The sequence below is a fragment of the Cephus cinctus genome, unplaced genomic scaffold (genome assembly GCF_000341935.2).
Source record: "Cephus cinctus unplaced genomic scaffold, Ccin1 Ccin1_scaffold0204, whole genome shotgun sequence".
NCBI lineage: Eukaryota > Metazoa > Arthropoda > Insecta > Hymenoptera > Cephidae > Cephus > Cephus cinctus.
Window position 1 is genome coordinate 680,351 of NW_014332923.1, and position 19,551 is coordinate 699,901.

General features: G+C 35.9%; 4 protein-coding genes across 14 annotated transcripts in view; 2 read left to right on the top strand and 2 right to left on the bottom strand.

Moving 5' to 3' along the window:
• The window catches only part of LOC107264928 (papilin), a 73,635-nt gene extending 60,844 nt beyond the window's left edge, over positions 1–12,791 (top strand). For 3 of the 7 annotated variants that reach the window (XM_015733734.2, XM_015733736.2, XM_015733735.2), the window contains exons 18-38: positions 18–686; positions 785–1,145; positions 1,238–1,362; positions 1,436–1,660; positions 1,738–2,136; positions 2,194–2,556; positions 2,651–2,827; positions 2,909–3,088; positions 3,583–3,759; positions 5,053–5,265; positions 5,346–5,516; positions 5,614–6,042; positions 6,117–6,329; positions 6,452–6,619; positions 7,121–7,363; positions 7,470–7,795; positions 7,883–8,033; positions 8,376–8,894; positions 9,246–9,401; positions 9,494–9,607; positions 9,682–12,791. In XM_015733734.2, coding sequence (XP_015589220.1) covers positions 18–686; positions 785–1,145; positions 1,238–1,362; positions 1,436–1,660; positions 1,738–2,136; positions 2,194–2,556; positions 2,651–2,827; positions 2,909–3,088; positions 3,583–3,759; positions 5,053–5,265; positions 5,346–5,516; positions 5,614–6,042; positions 6,117–6,329; positions 6,452–6,619; positions 7,121–7,363; positions 7,470–7,795; positions 7,883–8,033; positions 8,376–8,894; positions 9,246–9,401; positions 9,494–9,607; positions 9,682–9,878 — 5,576 coding nt within the window. In that variant the 3' untranslated portion in view covers positions 9,879–12,791. Of the gene's footprint in view, positions 1–17; positions 687–784; positions 1,146–1,237; positions 1,363–1,435; positions 1,661–1,737; positions 2,137–2,193; positions 2,557–2,650; positions 2,828–2,908; positions 3,089–3,582; positions 3,760–4,405; positions 4,577–5,052; positions 5,266–5,345; positions 5,517–5,613; positions 6,043–6,116; positions 6,330–6,451; positions 6,620–7,120; positions 7,364–7,469; positions 7,796–7,882; positions 8,034–8,375; positions 8,895–9,245; positions 9,402–9,493; positions 9,608–9,681 lie in introns of all 7 variants that reach the window. The other 4 variants (XM_015733738.2, XM_015733741.2, XM_015733739.2 and 1 more) reach the window with 4 other exon arrangements.
• Positions 12,792–12,850: 59 nt separating this feature from the next.
• LOC107264931 (potassium/sodium hyperpolarization-activated cyclic nucleotide-gated channel 1) lies at positions 12,851–15,181 on the bottom strand. The gene is made up of 8 exons (XM_015733748.2): positions 14,918–15,181; positions 14,635–14,856; positions 14,384–14,570; positions 14,175–14,309; positions 13,896–14,088; positions 13,632–13,823; positions 13,332–13,555; positions 12,851–13,238 (listed from the first exon to the last, which is right to left on the bottom strand). The coding sequence occupies exons 1-8, from the start codon at positions 15,157–15,159 to the stop codon at positions 12,945–12,947; spliced, it is 1,689 nt and encodes a 562-aa protein (XP_015589234.1). The 5' UTR covers positions 15,160–15,181; the 3' UTR covers positions 12,851–12,944.
• Positions 15,182–15,916: 735 nt separating this feature from the next.
• Positions 15,917–17,516, top strand: LOC107264929 (retinol dehydrogenase 13). Its single transcript, XM_015733742.2, has 5 exons — positions 15,917–16,088; positions 16,253–16,518; positions 16,581–16,895; positions 16,961–17,171; positions 17,243–17,516. The coding sequence occupies exons 1-5, from the start codon at positions 15,979–15,981 to the stop codon at positions 17,367–17,369; spliced, it is 1,029 nt and encodes a 342-aa protein (XP_015589228.1). The 5' UTR covers positions 15,917–15,978; the 3' UTR covers positions 17,370–17,516.
• On the bottom strand, positions 16,126–19,260 carry LOC107264930 (retinol dehydrogenase 13). 5 transcript variants are annotated; one of them, XM_025082159.1, is made up of 6 exons: positions 18,977–19,260; positions 18,689–18,854; positions 18,445–18,553; positions 17,785–18,367; positions 17,629–17,727; positions 16,126–16,326 (listed from the first exon to the last, which is right to left on the bottom strand). In XM_025082159.1, the coding sequence occupies exons 1-6, from the start codon at positions 19,051–19,053 to the stop codon at positions 16,323–16,325; spliced, it is 1,038 nt and encodes a 345-aa protein (XP_024937927.1). In that variant the 5' UTR covers positions 19,054–19,260; the 3' UTR covers positions 16,126–16,322. The 5 variants fall into 5 exon arrangements, with proteins under 5 accessions (XP_024937927.1, XP_024937924.1, XP_024937928.1 ...); XM_025082156.1 differs by lacking the exon at positions 16,126–16,326 and adding an exon at positions 16,926–17,142; XM_025082160.1 differs by lacking the exon at positions 16,126–16,326 and having other exon boundaries at positions 17,525–17,727; positions 17,785–17,992; positions 18,053–18,367; positions 18,977–19,258.
• Between the last annotated feature and the right edge of the window lie 291 nt (positions 19,261–19,551).

Sequence of the window (19,551 nt, forward strand, 5' to 3'; positions counted from 1 at the left end):
TTAATTTCTATCGACAGAATCGGAAACAACATCGGCAATTGAGTCAACAACATCCAGTGGTACTACAACATCTTCCATTGTTAAGGAAGTGATTCTTGAATATGACCCATCCTCGGTGATAGACAAGGAAAATTCTTCAGCCGAAGAAACAGAAAATACTGACGTTTCTAGTACTGCAGCTTCTACTGAAACTGTTGAAGCCGGAAGCTCAACTGAAATTAGTGGTGTTACGGAAGCTACTGAATCTACAGAAATTTCCTATTCCACGGATATGAAATCTTCTACAGCTTCTGGATCTACTGAATCTACCCTATTTGAAGAGACATCGGAAGCTAGTGGCTCTACTGTGTCTGGTGAAACAACAGGATCTGAATTTGAATCTTCGACCGGAATTCAAGAAACAACAGTATCTGCTCAGTCGACTGAGTTACCTGAAATAACAGAATCAGAAGCATCTACTATAACTGAAGGAATATCAGAATCTACTGAATCAGGCGCAACAACAGAATCCACATTCACGGAGTATGAACAAACAACCGATTTGAGCGGTACATCTGAGTCTGGTGAAACAACATTAATTGAAAAAAGTGATATCACAACAGAAAGTGGAATCACCGAAGAAACGACAGAGTCAGGTATCACGTCTGATGAAGACGAGGAAACGGATCTTACTGATCAATCGCATAGTAAGTGGTTCTTTAATTATTTTATTAGTAATATAAAAAAAGTTACGACTATTATTAGAAATTGATAATAATGATGTTAATGACAAATATTTTATCAGTTACCGATTTCTGGACCACTATCAGTCCTATCGAAGCGGCTATTACAAAAGAGCATAAACTCAAGAAATGCAAGTTAAGGAGGAAGAAGAAGCACTGCAAAACATCAGAATTTGGTTGTTGTTATGACGGAATTACCGCAGCGGAGGGTCCATTCGGCAAAGGATGTCCAACACCTGAAACTTGCAAAGAGAGTAAATTTGGTTGTTGTCCTGATGGAGTGTCCGCTGCTACTGGACCAGATAATCAAGATTGCCCAGATACTCACTGTCAAGAAACTCTCTTTGGTTGCTGTCCAGATGGAGTTACAGCGGCTGAAGGAAATGACTTTGAGGGATGCAAAAAACCATGCAATGAAACAGAGTGAGTTTCTTCACAAAGTACAATTTATAAAACACAAACCGCATTTATTTAATTTCAATCTACAAATAAAAGTGTTCATCTACATATTTCAGATTTGGATGTTGTCCAGACAACGAGACACCCGCTGATGGTGAGAACAATCTGGGATGCTGCAATGTTACTGAATACGGTTGTTGTCCTGACAATATTAAACCAGCTACTGGTCCAGATGGTGAAGGTATTGTTCTAATGTTTTCCTTATAAGCTTAATTTGTAATAATTTAACAACCTTTTCTCTTCCGTTCTACAAGGATGCGAAGAAGAGGAAATCACTTCGATAACGTCATCAACAGAAGAAGAAGTCGAAGTGACAACAGTTTCCGTAATAGAAGAAGACTGCGCGAACTCAACCTATGGTTGTTGTCCCGACGGCAAGAGAGTTGCAACCGGTGAAAACTTCGAGGGTTGCGGTGTCATCGATACCGAAAATTGTACCGCATCATATTTCGGCTGCTGTCCAGACCAAATATCGGCAGGTACAACACAACAACAACATGCATCCACTCAATGTATCAATTCATAATACGTTCCATATACTGTATCTATCTTACAGCTCTTGGTCCTAACAATCACGGTTGCCGTATGCCTTGCGAGAACACAACCTATGGTTGTTGCGACGATGGATCCACACCAGCTCACGGATCCAATGGGGAAGGCTGCTGTTTGACTACACCATTCAAATGTTGCCCCGACAACATTCTACCAGCTCGCGGTCCAGATTTTTATGGCTGTGGCTGCCAATACTCAAGATTTGGTTGCTGTCCAGACAATACTACTGCAGCTCGAGGATCCAACAACGAAGGATGCGGTTGTAAATACACTGCACATGGATGCTGCCCCAATCAATTTACACCAGCAAGCGGTCCCAATTACGAAGGATGTCCTTGCTATACTTATCAGTTTGGCTGCTGTCCTGATGGCCTTACAATTGCTAGAGGACCTCACGGACAAGGTAAAGCTTATTCATTAAACCTTTTGACTCGTTACACATTGTATATTCTGATTAAAGGATGCGGGTGCGACTACAGTGAATTTAAATGCTGCTCCGATGGAAGGACTCCAGCCAAAGGACACAACTTTGCTGGATGTACATGCGATGCATCGAAATACGGATGCTGTCCTGATGGAATTGAAGAAGCTCAAGGAGAAAATTTCGAAGGATGTCTATCAGTGCCATCCATTCCAGGTGCTGCTTGCTCTCTCGAGAAAGATCGAGGACCTGAGAACTGTCGCAACTTTACTGTCCAATGGTACTTCGATACCGAATATGGTGGTTGCTCCAGGTTCTGGTATGGTGGTTGCGGCGGTAACGAGAATCGCTTCAAGACGCAGGAAGAATGTAAAGCGGTTTGTATGGAACCTAAAGGCCGTGGTAAGTTCATAGTATCGTATTCTTCCTAGCAACGTACCGTACAGCTAACAAAGACTTTTGAGTCAATATAAAATATGCTAATGATGAATTTCAGATGCTTGCTATCTACCCAAAATTGCTGGTGCCTGCACGGGATACTTCCCTACCTGGTATTATGATAGTGCAAGGAAACAATGCGGTCAGTTCCGCTATGGAGGATGTCTTGGAAACGCGAATAGGTTCAAGACTCGTGAGGACTGTGAAGAACTATGCGTGGTACCTGATGACATTGGTATGTTTGAATATACATTTCATATTATAACAGAGTAAATAATATAGCATATATATATTATTTCTTAAATATTTAATACAGATCCTTGTGATCAGCCCAAAGAGCAAGGACCCTGCAAAGGTAACTTCACTAAGTGGTACTTCAACAAGGATGCGCAAACATGCGAACAATTTACATATGGTGGCTGCAAAGGAAACAATAACAACTATCCAACTGAAGTTGCTTGTCATCAACAATGTCTTCAGCCAGGTCGCAGTCGAGGTAAGTTATCCTCGTGCATAACCCGAATCACATTACAATATTTTTGCAAGAATGTGAAGTGCCACTTGATGAACAAAAAAGACAAATATTTGTCTATACTAAAGTTGTGCATATAGAAACTGGAAACATCCAACGGAATAGATTTATCCAATAGAATTACTAAACGGAATGGATTATGCATCGGAATGTCAGTATGGTGCCTGCTCAGGTATTTTATAGAATTGCAGTGATAGTGGTACCTACACGAAAAACTTTCCTTCCTTAGTAGTTACAATATGAATTGTTGGGGTTTTCAAGAATCTTGCTACAGCTAATGTTTAACCAATGGGAATAAGGTCAAGATCACTGGCGAAGCGTCAATAATTGATTAACGCTTGCCAATGATAGTTTCTTGAGAAATCTTCGATTGTTTCGTAATTGTGGAACGAGCAACCGTACAGGATAAAAGGTTATGGTCACTAATGGGAATTAAAGAACCAAAAAAACATTTTCAGTAATTCGGGACGTGTGCGCCCTGAAGAAAGATCCCGGGCCTTGTCCCGGCTCTTTGCTACGCTGGTATTACGACGCGAAACGTCAAACATGTAAACAATTTGTTTATGGCGGTTGTAAAGGCAATGGCAATAAATTCCGAACTCGCGCTGCATGTGAGCAGCGTTGTCCAGTTAGAGGTACACATACAAAAAACAAAAACTGAAGTTGTCACGATCGTTGGTGCTGGCAGCTACTAATCGATCATGCGCCACGTTATGTCACGTTTATCGTAGTCGGTGTTGGCTGAAGCAGCAAAAATCACATAATTTTATATTCTTTTATCATACATTTTTTTTCAATCATTTCACTGCGTTAATTCAGTCACCCAAATCGTAAAATAACAAATATAAGGAAACAACAAATAGTATCAAATTGAGCATTGAGATACATATTATCAATGATTCTATAATCAATATAGGAATCATCATTCATTTCACAACCATGGCTTTTGATGTTGTTTTATTATTTATTCACTCGATTATTTCACGCCCGTTGCCTTTCGCCAATATTTTTCATTTGTAATACCTTCAGCGCACATGTCGATAAAACTTTAAAAAATCCACATAACAAATTCGGCATATGACTCATTTACATAAGTATACAGCACAGTAAACTTCGACAATAACTTAATACCAGCACAATCACTTAACCTATTTGTGACTCACTGGTCGATATGGAATTTGTACGTTTAACATAAGTACTCATGGTGAATGGAACTTAGATCATAGTATATTTAGCATTTGAATTGATACTAACTTTGCACGATAATAAATGCAATAACAGATTTCTGCTCGCTACCACGAACTGAGGGTAACTGCACAGAGAAGCACTCTCGATGGTACTTTGATCAATCGGAAAATCGATGCATGCCATTCTATTACACCGGTTGCGGTGGTAATAGAAATAATTTTGATACTAGAGACGCATGTGAATCCGATTGCCCACCGAAAATTGGTAAGAGACTAATTTTCACATAAAATTACAGTAGAATAAATTATACCCGTTCCTGCGATCACATTACCAACTAAAACAATAAAAACTGGCTATTATAATTTCCAAAATATGTAAATATCCACTGGTAGAGCAATTTGAATATGATTATTTTTACTAGTTATACTAATAATCATACTTCCTATATTGTTGTGTATATTTGAACAAATGTCTGCTGCGTTTTCTTGTTAGTTTATTTCATCTTGTATTGCACTAATTCTTTTTTGTATTGTACCTTACCAGGCTAGGTTTGTACAGAAAGTATTTTCAAATGGTTAGTTATTCACGTTGAGTTTACTTATTCAAATTCATATTGACTCTATCTTCTTGTGTAAACCAAGCTTGGCTAGGTTTATTGTTGATCGCTACACACTATCTATTTCATCGTGAAATGACGTATGGAGTGAGTATCTAAAGATTGTCGTTTCCTTGAAAAATAGAACAAGACACTTGTCTGCTTCCTGCACTTTTGGGAGAGTGTCACAACTATACCCAACGTTGGTATTACGATTTCTATGAACAACGATGTAGACAATTTTATTACGGGGGCTGTGGTGGCAATGGAAATAATTTCGCTGACGAACACGATTGCATCAATAGATGCGAAACCAGAATCAGCACACCAGCTCCTTCTGCCATTCAATTCAAAACTGGTAACAAACATAATGACTATCCTCCTAACATGCAAGAAAATAAATCTTCCTAAAATTATTTAATTATTAAAAATCTTCAGAGTATTGCTTCCTGCCTGACGATCATGGTCCTTGCGCCGAAAACACAACAAAATGGTTCTACGACAGCAGAGATGGCACCTGCAAAATCTTTATGTATGGTGGCTGCCAAAGTAATGGAAATAACTTCAATACACGCGAAGAATGCGACTATCGCTGTGGAACAGTACAAGGTAATTTTTAAGTTTAATGAATAGTAAAGAAAGAATTTCTATAACAATATTTCAACTTAAACTTCATATTGAAATGTGGCATCGTTTAACATTACAGATCCGTGTACTTTACCGAAAGTCGTCGGTCCCTGTGCCGGTTCCGTTAAACAATACTTCTATGATAGACAATCCGATTCTTGTTACGAATTTGACTATAGTGGTTGTCAAGGAAACAAAAATCGCTTCCAGGACAAATTATCTTGTGAGCAACAGTGCAAGAAAGAAGTACAGCCTCCTGCTCCAGGGGTAGCCGACATTCAACGGACTACTGAAGCTCCCCGTGCTTCAGTCGAACCTGTACCAGTCAGTCCCAATTGCTTGGCACCAGTCGATGCTGGTCCATGTAACGGTGACACTACAGCATATTATTATGACGTGCAATCCCACATGTGTCAAGCATTCATCTACGGTGGCTGTGAAGGAAATGCTAATAGATTCCAAACGGAAGAACAATGCGAGAGACTTTGTGGGAGGTTCCAAGGCCAAGGTATATCCTTTTAATTACAAAAAAAAAATTATGACAGCGGAGTCACAGAATCGTAAATTTACTTAAACTCTTAGATATCTGCAACCTTCCGGTGGACAGCGGACCCTGTCGTGGCGCTTTTGCGAAATTCTTCTACGACTCTGCAATTCGCGGATGTCGCGAATTCACTTATGGTGGATGTGACGGTAATGCCAACAGATTCAGCACAGTATCTGAGTGCGAATCTATCTGCATTCATCGTGAGGAGCCTGCACCTACTGGAAATAACACTGCACTTTCTCATTTGGGTAAGAATTGAATAGCATATTTTTTCTTTTTTTTTTTCGTTCAAATTAATACAACAGTCAAGAGCTGTAACCAATATATTATTTTTCGAGTGATAATGGATGATTTTGTCGAAATGGTTTAGCTATCTGTAGAGAACCTGTGGATATTGGCTCGTGTCCTACACCAAGTTACAGACGTTTTTACTACAACGATGAAATCCAGACTTGTATTCCATTTATTTACACTGGTTGCGGTGGAAATCGTAACAGATTCAAAACCTTTGAGTCTTGCATTAGCACATGCCTTAGGCGTAAGTGAGCTATGAGTGTAAGGCATTCTGTAGTACAAAACTAACAATTTTTTAAAGTTTATATTTCGAGCTTACGACCCTGTGACTTTAAGTCCCACAATATTTCTTTCGATAGGCTTCGTAACAGTGTACATAATACAGCACGCACTCGTTCATATGTATATACAACACGTAACCCCCACAATACAAATTTATGTATAACAATAGATTATTTACAGGTTATAAAGAGCCGCAGTTTTACAGGGACAAAGTCTGAACTGATATTTGCTCTGTCATACGATGTATATATTATATATTCATTTCTTCCTCATTTATTTTCTAGCATGATCCCAGCATTTCAGACATGTACCGCATCCCAGTCTTGTAAAACCATTGTATAAATAACTAATCGCAAAGCTAATTCCCATTTCAGTCTATACTTCAGTACACACCTTTTTTTCGTTGCTTCCCAGTAACATGTGTTGAATTAATTTCCAATACTAGTATATTTCATTTCTACAGCGAGTAACGAGATTGACGTTGATGTTGAGAAAAAATCGAAAGATCCGTGCGCAGAAACTCGTGAGGAGTGTCGTATTATTCGCTGTCCATATGGCAAAGAAGCCTTTGTCGACAGTCAAGATTGTGAACGTTGCCGTTGCGTAGATCCATGTACCTCACGAACCTGTCCTGAAGGTACAAAATGTGCCATCACCTTAGTGCCCATCAACGATGGCACCGAGTACGTTGGTACCTGCAGATCAAGTAAGTAAAAAAAAGGCAAGAAATAACTAATTACCTAGTTATTTCTATCAAACGAATATTTCCAATTGAACTATAATTTCTTTATACATTTACCGTATAATTTTAGCAACGAAACCAGGCCGCTGTCCGAACGTATCGAATAGCACCAGATGCGAACAGGAATGCACTTCGGATGCAGATTGTGCTGGAGAATCGAAATGCTGCAACAATGGCTGTGGGACTTCATGCCTAGAACCTGCACCTGAAGAACCACTAACCACACCACCTCCTGTTATTGCCGTGACTCTGCCACAATATGGTGCTGAACCTGCGTATATTCAGCAACCTGAAGAGTCTGAATTGACCGCCGAAGAGGGCAGCTTCGTCACGATGAAATGTGTAGCGATCGGAAATCCCAAACCAACGATTTCTTGGCGAAAGGACACTGTTGTGGTAAGTTCCATCGAAATAGTTGTGTAACATTTCTGACTGTCTGAAGTCATTTTTTTAATTAACAAAAATTTTTCATTACGTTCATAGATAAAGGATTCTGAAAAAAGACGACGCATTATGTCTGACGGCTCTCTTCAAATAATAAATTTATATACCTACGACAGAGGTACTTATATATGTAGTGCATACAATGGTCTTGGTGCACCAGTCAGAGTAGAATACCAATTGGACATTACAGGTGAGCTCACAAACAATGAACAACTCTTTAACATTCTTAGTATATTAAAGTATAGTGATATTAATAAAAGTACTAGAGAAAACTTGGAAAGTGCCTGGATTACTAGAAATCTTCGTCAACTAATAAATATATATCTCTTGCCTGTACATGTCTGTCTATCTAATTTGGATTCGTCTCAACTATAAATTATTTCTTATAAATGAAGTAGAACATAACAATGTCTAACACGTCGAGTCCATTTCATCTAAGGTGTAGATTGTCTGAACTATATAACGTGGTGATGTGGCGTTTATTAATCATCTAACTCTAAGCACATGGCATGGTATCTCTTGCATCCTATAGAACCGCACAATAGACCTGCCGCCATCATCGGGGAGCCAAATGCAACTGTGACTGTCACTTTAAATTCGCCAAGGACCCTGCACTGCTACGCAATGGGCTGGCCAAGGCCACAAGTCACCTGGTGGCATGGAGACAATATGCTACCACTTACATCTGAATCTTATGAGCAAGACTCTGATTATACCTTGCTAATCCGTTCAGTCACCTTAAGTAACCTTGGCATATACACCTGTCAGGCTTACAACGCTGTAGAAAGACCCACTTCATGGTCCATCACCGTTCAAGCTATCGGTCCAGTTCACAATATCAAATATGATCAACAACAGTACACAAAATATCTTGTTCAACCTCCCACAAGACCCAATATAAGCAAACCGCAATATCCTTATAGACCATCTAGAATTCAAACTCCTGAGTATCAAACCTATGCCCCCCTATATCCCACCAGACCACCATATGTCCCAGGAGTTGTTCCTCTTACTGAATCGCCTGAAGTGGTACCTCCTGTTAGGTATACAGGTGAGACTACCATCTCAAAGTATTATAATTTTCATTCTTAACGATTTTTACATACTATACTTAGGTGCTTGCAACTACTGTATCTCTTTCTTAAATAACATTGTGTGCATGTAAACGCTTTTGCTTTTTAATGCATGTAATAAAAGATTTGAGGCGATGTAAGCTCGTTTGAAGTAATGTCAATGTGCTTAAAATGTATAGCTGCTTTATGTGAAAATAATTTCATAACTATGAGCCTACTTTATATTCCAGAGAAATGCCAGCGGATTTTTTTCTTACTTATATTTTACTGTATTTAATCATTATACTTATTTAATATTTATTTTTAATACTTATTTTATTCTTATGCAGTACCGGTTAAAGTGAACATATCAGTACCACAAAATGAATTCCCAGAGGGTAGTGATATCAGTATCGCTTGTAATGTGGATGGTTATCCTATTCCACGGGTAGAATGGTACAAGGACGATGTTCTTATTCAAATGAATAACCGAGTAAGGATATCAGGTAAGCAAATAGATATTGTACATTAAATTCGCAGAGAAATACATATACAGAGATACAGGAATATAAACTAAATCAAGTTGCATTACTTGCAGAAGCTAACAGGCTCCTTATTTCCAACGCTAACAAAAACGATACCGGAAATTACCGATGCGAAGCATCCAACGAATACACTTCTGATTCTGGAAATGTAGATATCCGTGTAGCTGGTAAGTGAAACTGCTTAAATTATGATATTTTTAATTGCTAAATTTGTACCTCAATGTCGAATTATTCCATTTAGGCATTTTCATCCATCCAAATTGCCAAGACAATTTCTTCTTCGCCAATTGCAAACTGATCGTGGAAGCCCGTTACTGCCAGCACAAGTATTACGCTCAGTTTTGTTGCCGATCCTGTACAGAGGATGGCCAATTACCAGTGAGAGGACCGCACCTGGATAACACCAGAAGAAGGAGATCCATCCTTCCCTTCTTTTAGAAATTTAAAATCGAATTTTCGAATGCTTCGGTAAGCGGGTCCATGACACACTTCATAATTACGTGCCTGACTTCTTGATATTCAACCGCATGATACGTAATTACAAGAGAAACATCAACGTACTAGTACCAGATAACCTCTCTGTACGTAATTATGAATTACCACCATAGATATTTGTCTTCTACCATTAACGTACTAACCGACATTGTTGAACAATATTTTGAAAAGCGCAGCGAGTAGAACAAAGAAACGCGTCAACCTTGTTTACACGCGATTATTATAGAATCTCGATGCACTTTCAATTCGTCCCCGTTTACCGGAAGTATTGGGAAAATCAAATTTCCTTCACTGCCAAAGCCTTAGAACGTTTATACATAGATACGATAAATTTATATTCGAATCGAAGTAAAGTAGAGCTTTTGATGGATGGTGAATCAAGAACTAATCGGGAATGGGATTTCTTTCGTATGCATCGATAGAAATGTGCATTTCGATGGATTATCCATGTATACACGATCTGACGCTGAATCCTAGTCTGACGGAGCCATATTGGGCAGGTCGTCCCAAATAAAAAAAAAGGCAATTGATGCTGTTTCGAGAATGAAATAATCGCAACTTCACAAACCTCAGAAGGCATTGCGTCACCTTAAATAATAATGATCGTTAATAGATAGATTCAGTATAACGTACCGTGCGATAATCTTTCGAATCAATGTTATCAGATAGTAACGAATCCTTTATAATGCACTGCAGAAGAATCGCAGACAAGAGTACAGTAAAACAGACACTTCGAGTCGTACATTGATATTTCTCGTATTAAGAAAACTACAAAAAATCTTGCAAATCATTGGCAAGAAACTATGAAGATAGATATTAAAATCATTTACGTACGCGTTACCTTAACGAAAGTTTGAGAATATTTAATCGTGAATACTCATAAGTGGATATACTTATAATAATAAACATGAAAAATATTTGTTTCAATTTCCAATGAACGAACAATGCTTCATGACAAGACCCTTGTACGGTACATATATTATATTAATCATACGCACGTTATATTGTAAAATATAAATAGTTTAGTATGTATTATGACCTTCATACTCTCCATATAATTATTGTGTATTACTTATGAATACTCCGATTTTACCGCAACGGAAGTATCGCCAAATACACATAGAGAATCTCTAAAAATATACGGACAGTGAATCTTAAATAATTTTCACCTGGATGATATAACATGGTAAGAAATCTTCTGTATTCAATAGCTAATTTGATTCGTTAAAGAAAAAAAAAAAAAAGTAGCAGTATTGAACTACTTAGAACTGTAGAATAGTTGATTCTTTTTACTATGTTGTATCATCATAGTGTTTAGAATACATAACTAGTGTACAGTTGTATTTTATACATTACAGACCAGTTTAAACTATGTTCAAAGTTTGCATGTCGTCCAGGTATTGGAAAACAACGGTGTTGCATTTATATTTGTTCCTGAATTATTAACCGTAAATTTAATTATGTAATAACATTTCATTAGTATTACTTTACACTATACTTCTTAAACGTTAAAAATCGTAGGATACTGTAAGAGACAAGTAAGGAGTACCAAAAGCATTTATATACTTAAAAGTATCATTATTGATGACTATTGAAATTCTCTTAGATCATTTGGTGCTTATTATATTATCCTATCTGTTCACTTAGAGTGAAATACAGTGCCTTATTAGATATGATTCGAGAGAATCTGGGAAAGAGTATTTTACATATCACAAATTTCATTCTAGACATTATTACTAATATTCGGTACTTGATTCATTTAAATTATCTGACCTAATGGCTAAAATACTTAGACGATCAGCTTATTGCTATGAATAGAAAAACCTCTTTTCGAGATTACTCTCGTACGACAGCGGTATCAATAAAATGATAGTCTTTCAATATCGCCGTGATAATACCCTGAAAATGTATAAATAGAATATCTCTTTAGATGAATGTTTTTTTTTTTTACTTAAGAACAAGCAATCTTCTACGCAAATTTTTTCTTAACGTTTGTATGGTTAAAATTTATATGAAAGCAATCCGAACGTTATTTAAGATTTTCATAACTGTTATCAGCACCAAGATCTATTTAATAATAATTTTGACATGTCACAGGATTTTTTTTCACAAATCATCAATGCGCGTAGCTGTAAGTGAAAATTCAAAAGTATAAAAGAAAATAGTTCAAGGCATATAAACACGTAATTAATTTTTCGAAAAACAAGAATTGAAAAGAAGTTCCGTTTTTCGTTGATATTATTTACAATGTTTTTGGAATTTAAATAATTATGAGTTTTATTGTCACTTATGGCTACGGGCATTCTTGTGTAAATTTTGTCTAGAATCCGTAGTATCAACGCTGATGCTATAATATTTTCACTATTAAGAAATAATTCCACGACTCTTAAAAATGGGGAACGTACCTCGCAGTGTGTAGTGTATGTAATATATAAATGTACATTTCCAGACCATTTGAATGAAACCATACCAATCCCTTCTAATTAATTGTACTAATTTGCATCATTAGCAATTGCATTGTTCGTGCTTCTGATTAATTCCTTGTTTTGCAATACGAAAGTCGCTACGGTCGGTACTACGGACTTTTGAATACTCAAAGTGCTTATTAGCAAACAATTTATCAAGTAAAATTTAATAAGTAATGAGTATCCATATCTCTAAAGTATCACTATCAAAAGTATAATACATCATGTCAGTAATAATTCAACGCTTTAGTGAATTTCGTTGTAAATGTATTTTAGGTAACAAATAATATATATAATTCTACGATAGAAGTATCAATGAATACCACTATACGAATATTGTATGGACAATAATAATATTTAAGGTCCTTAAATACACAACAATTGAAAATGATGATTTAACTAATTAATTATTATTAGCACAGGATATTACTTCATAATATTATTATTAGTATTATAATATTTTTTTTTATTTTATGACGAATAAATTTGATTATAGAATATATCCTACTACCAGTTACAACTGAAACTATTTCTTCATTCAGATTCACATTTTTCTGTAGTAACGACCACGTGTCAAACTCGAAAAACGACCACTTTTTTGTTGCAACAGTCGCTTATGCTGCTCCTCCACTAAAACCGTCTTTTCCATTCTTTCTGTAGCTATACGCTCTATTTTGGCGAATAGGTCACTTTGCACTGCGATAGATTTTCGAAAGTCTCGTCGATCAAGTCGATAAACTTCACATATGTCAATAGCCACGACACTTGCCACTCTTCGTTGATCTTGTACAAGTAATGCAACTTCACCGAAATATGCTCCATCGTCTAAATGGCAGATCTACAATATTCATAAAAGAGAGAAATTACAATTTTTAGTAATTCCATAATCCTAGTTGAAAATCTTTAATGCATTTTGAGCTATTATGATGACCTCTTTTCCCGTTGGCGTAAAAACTGCCACTGTACCGCTGGATAAGAAGAACATGCAATCCCCATGTGTACTGGCTTTTACAATTATATCGTTTGGCAAATATAATTCCAATTTCAAGTTAGTTACAATAGACGTCAAAACGTCTTGTGGAAGATTTTGAAAAATTGCTACATTTTCCACTAAACGTTGACACGAGTACAGAACAATCTCTTGTCGTAGTTGATCTACAAAGAAGATAAGTTATATTTATTCATACGAGTAATTAAGTAATGGCTTAAATAAGATGAAATCGAATCTTACCAGGTAAGGAGGAAAGGATCATCCTCTCTCGAAAATAACTCTTTCTAAACCGAAATCGATAATATAGTAGCAATCGCTTTTTCATGTACGGCGGTAATTGTTTTTGCCATATGTAGGCTGATAGTTGATTTATTATTTCTTGAAATTTTGCCTCGGGCTCTTGGGAATTCGACTTAATTTGAAGAAATATAACTGTCATTTTTAATTTGGAATTAGAACTTTCACTTGAACCTCTTTTTATTCATTTTCTATTCATTAACTTACTCGTTATGTAGCATTCGAATATTCGACCAGCAAGCAGTAAAAATGTACAGAATAGAGAATGTCCCTCCGCAATAGGTGGAAAAATTCCATAACCACTTGCTGTAAAATTATCTACAACTATATATAGTGCATGTCGAAATTTTGCAGCTATTCCCTGTCCTTGAATATTACTTATCCAACAATCTGGGCAATTCTATATATATATTAGTAATTAAAAAGTACGAGCACACAGATACTTTAATGTAATACAAATTTACAAAAATTTCTATGAAAACAGACCTCAATAGTAACTTGAAGAATATACATCGTGAATATTGGTATAATATAACAGAAACAAGAAAACCAATAGATTACATAACCCGATAATAACAAGGTTGTGGACATTTGATATGACCAATTATTATTCATAGAATGCTAAAAATAATAGATAGGAACTTCATATATAATTAAAGTAAAGATAATTATAATGTTTGAATAAATATATTTACTGCGAATAATTGAAGAATATATGAATGAAGTGTAAAGTAACGTATAATCTTTAATGTAGGTAAAACATTGATAACTGCTACTATAAGAGATGCACCAGGACCTGGCACCTTACGCCATGCTGCAGTAATGTGATCATATGGTAAGGAGGTAACAATATCGAGTACAAGAAATCCTTTCATATAGGATCTAATATAATAAAAGATTAAATTTAAAAAATGATCATTAATAATATAGTTTGCTCAGTGTATACTTGATGATTGCTCCTTGATCAAACACAACTTTCATACTCTTGGAATCGTGTATTCCAGTAATACAATTGATTATTATGTCCAACCAGCAGATAGCATAAATAGCTAGATTAATTTTATCATAATAAATTGCCTCATAATCCATTATAATAAAACATATCATAAATGGAATTGTCACAAAGGCTATCAAGTATATCACTATCATCAGTAGTTCCCACATAAACCTTTGGGATAAATAACGTACAATGAAATCAGTTGTTCCCGACTATACCTTTTCTGGATTACCTGACATCACTGAAAGGATGAATTATCCAACATGACGCCAGACGAAATTGTCTTCTCCTTTCTTTAGTTATAGCAGCCATACCAATAAAATATTGTTGACATTTTGGATGATTTTCGCTAATGCTACACCATAATCTTAATTTTCGAAACCATGAAACACATCCTACAGATTCAGATGAAAAACCGCCGAATTGGTTATTAGGTCTTGATGATAGTAGCGCACATTTATGCTGAGCAGGCATTATTGTATTGTATCTTAAATCTTTTTTCGTCACTGTTAATTTTCAACATTTAATGACGTTGTTTGATTTAAACGAGTTGAAGATTATTCATTTGTCCTTCGGCCAAAAATGTAATTTTCGCTCCAAAATTAGTACTACCGCTCGTGCGGCATTTTTTTGAACTAAATAAAAAAAATATACTCAAAATTTGTGTATTTTTTCGGATAACTAATTTGTCATAAACAGTGGCTATACCAATTTTTAATTACATAAAACAGGCAAACTATTCCACACCCATGCTCATATGAATCGGCGAATTTTTTAATTCTGCTAATTCTAAATCGTAATTTCAAAGAATTTATAAAATGTTTCCATATGCAATTTGATTAGGCAATTGTTTTTACATATATCCAGTTTGCAAATAAATCGGTACTATAGCACAACAACCCTTCGTCCTACCAGAGAACATATATTATGTTCTACATAATATGTTCTATGTTCTATCTAATATATGTTCTATCTAATATAGGACCAGAGAACATATATTATGTTCTACACCTTGCCATTACTGAAATTGAAAAATCTGACGGCTTCAATCTTGACAGATCGCAGCTGCAAAGCTTCCTGAGTTACTGAGCATCGCCTTGTCAATTATTATATCCGGCCCCGTTACAAATTATCATCAATCTAAACCAATTAATCGTGTTTCCTCTCCACAAATTCATTTCAATTTAGTCCGTAGTGCCGACAGTATCACCTACGAAACGGGATCTACAACTCGCACTCATTTATATAAAAAATAAGTAAAGGATCTGAATATTACATGTTCTCGAATAAGATATGGACCAGCTTGAAGATTTTCAAAAAGTTCTCCAGGACTTCAGTCCTCTGCTGAACTCTTATTGGGCCTACGCCGTTGGTGCTGTTTTGGGAATACTGACGTTTATAAGGTCTTTGAATTTTTTAGTAATCATTTAAACAATCAAGTGATATCAACCGTTCTATATTTTAGTTTCTTTACTTGAAATTTATTTAAATATGTATTTTCATACGTGGCCTTTGTTTAAAAATGGCTATCTTGAAAATGAAGAGTTACGAGTAACCGAAGTTTCAGATCTTACATGGCTGGTCCTAATTGTCCAAATGAAGAGCGTATCGATGGCAAAATCGTCATTATAACTGGATCATCTAGTGGTATCGGTAAAGAAACAGCATTAGAATTAGCCAGAAGGGGAGGACACATTATTTTAGCTGTAAGAAACGAAGAAACAGGAAAAAAAGTGGCTGAGGAAATAAATACAATGCCTGATGGTAAAGCGGAAGTCAAATATTTGAATCTATCATCACTGAAGAGCGTACAGCAATTTGCTCAAAAGTTAGGTACGCTTTTAATACATATTCCATAAATTAAATCTTATACTTATCAACATATGCTTTGGTAGAAATTAACGAAGTGGATATATTGGTGAATAACGCGGGAATGGTATTTCATCCATATGAAAAAACCAAGGAAGGTTTTGAGATGCATTTCGTTAGCAATTACCTCGGTCACTTATTACTGACTCTGTTGCTCTTGCCTAAATTGAAGGCTGCCAAGCAAGGAAGAATTATTAATGTTGCTGGACAAGCACATGCAGTAAGTTCAATACATTTGGAGGATATGAATTTAGAAAAAGACTACACAGCAAGAGAAGCTTTTGGACAAAGTAAACTTGCCTTGATTCTTATGGCGAGACATATGAGTCAAATATTAAAAGGTATTGTGATAGTCCGGGATTTTCAAATCATGTAGCTTAATGTTATATTCATTTAATTGCATCAGAAACTAATGTGACAATTAATGCTACAAATCCTGGTCTCGTGAGAGGTACGAATCACATGAGACGATCTCCAATCAGTTCCACGTACATAATTAAATTGATAATGCAACCATGGATGTGGCTATTACTCAAAAATCCTGCTCAAGGTGCTCAAACAACTGTTTATGCAGCCGTCACAAAGGAGCTAGAACATTATTCGGGAAAATATTTCAGGTATTTCTGGAGATTCTGTTCCAATTTCATACAATGTACTTTAAAAAATGATATATATATCTCTGTTACAGTGATTGTGAATTAAAGAAACCCTCAGAAAATGGTACAGATGATATCATGGCAGAGAAATTATATACTAAATCTATATCTCTAGTCAAATCTTTTATGGTGCTTCGTTGTACAGATTCTACGAGCTAAATCAATAAATTTTTTAATACTGCCATTAGATTGAAAAGCAACATTATCAAATTGTGTGTGCAATGATGAATGAAACATGAATTTGAACCATAAGTTGGAAATTATTAATGTATGAATTGAAATATACTTTTCAAAGAAAAATAAGTAACGTAACGTAAGTGTGATATTTGCGTTTATTCGTTCCTACAAAATGTAAATATCGCCACATCTTTTTCGTATATTTACTACAATTATTTAATAAACTATCTATTTATGTTACCTGACATTTAACTTAGTCCATTTTTCACTTGTCATCCATAACCACTTAGCTAACTTCTCATCCTTTGCTTCTTCTGAGACATCAGTTTCCTTACAATCACTACAATGAAAACAGTTTTGCAAACTCATGTAGGGTTGTTTATTTTGAATAGTTTACCTAAAATATTTGCCACTGACGTCCTTTAACTGCGGTTCTACAGCAGCGTATATAATGGTCTGGGCTCCCTGCAATGGTGATTTGATAAATGGCCATACCAAAGGCCTGACAAAAATTGCACTGAGAATACTATTATAAAAACTCATATAACGAGTGATTTCAGTGTCAACGATTCCTGGATGGACAGCATTCACAGTAACTCCTGTACCTAACAAATGAATAGTACTCGCTATGTAACACATTATCAATATGTATAAAATTCGCAAACCTTCTAATCTCTTAGCCAATTCCCGTGTAAAAAGTACATTGGCCAATTTGCTTTGTGCATATGCTTCACCAGGATCATAACTCTCAATACTATTCAAGTCTGTAACTTTAATCTTTCCACGAGTATGTGCTATACTTGAAACATTAATAATTCTTGATGGCGCAGATGCCTTTAAAGTGTCCAACAATAAATTGGTGAGCAAAAAATGTCCCATATGATTAACACCAAGTTGCATTTCTATTCCATCTTCTGTGTAACATTGAGGACATCGCATTACACCTGCATTGTTTACAAGAATATCCAATTTCGATTGTTCTATGGAACAGACACAATCAAGAGTTTAGCTTTAACATAACACTGTTAAAATATAAATAAATTAAATGCACAGACACCTTTTTTAAACTGATCAACGAAGGTCCGAATGCTAGCATAGGATGCTAAATCACACTTTCTACAATATACATATCTATTTTTAGTTTCTAATACAATCTGCCTTCGTGTCTAAAATGTAAATATCCAAATTACTTTATGAAATAACAATATCTTGTGTCATTTAAATATATATCCAGAAGTTGATTTGATTGAAAATATAATAATTTCATAAATGTTAAAGAATAGATGAATAATTGTACACACCTTTTCACACTTATGCATATCACGACAAGCCATAATAACTTTGGCTTCACGTTTTGCAAAATTCAAAGCAGTTTCTTTCCCAATGCCAGTATTAGCACCGGTAATAATTACTACTTTGTCCGTTAATTTCTGAGTACCTTCATATAGCGTGCCACCGACATATGCTCTGAAAATTCACTTGCGTATATTGAATACATAGCCACATTTTTCATTAAATTTATATTAATTAAAAGTCAATAATTATTCGTGCCAGTATATTAGGAGGTTATAGAAAGATAAATTAATTACTTTATTAAGTAAACACCGCCGACAACAGTTCCTGCAGCGCTAACTAATAAAGCAAGTTTTCCTGTCTTTATACCCATTGTCCCCTATTATTTTATACAGATAAATCAGAAAAATCTGTTTAAAACATGTGGAAAATAAGATTTCATCTAAATATTAGGACTTCAGTAGGGAGTCCTCAAAAGCATCACTTTACGACACTTTGATAATGCCCAGAGATGAGTGGGGAGATGCACAATGCTCCGCTTTTAGGCGACAGAGATGAGTGGGGAGATCTACAACGCTCCGGTTTTAGGCGATACCAAAAGCATGGCGCTAAATGGTAGCGGCGAGTCCGGGAGTAGGATTTCGTGATCGTCGCCTCTATCGATGTTACAGATTTCGCGTAGCCGCCCAGGTCATGATCATCGTTCCAGCCGGTATTGCAGTCAGCGAAAATAAATGGATTGCTCGGTGGTGGGGAAAAAGTTGCCGCCCCTCACAAACCGTTCTTGACAAACAGGCGGGGCAGCAAGGTCTTCAGTCCAACCGAACCCTAAACGTTTGTATGGACGTAATGCGCAAACAAATGTGTATAT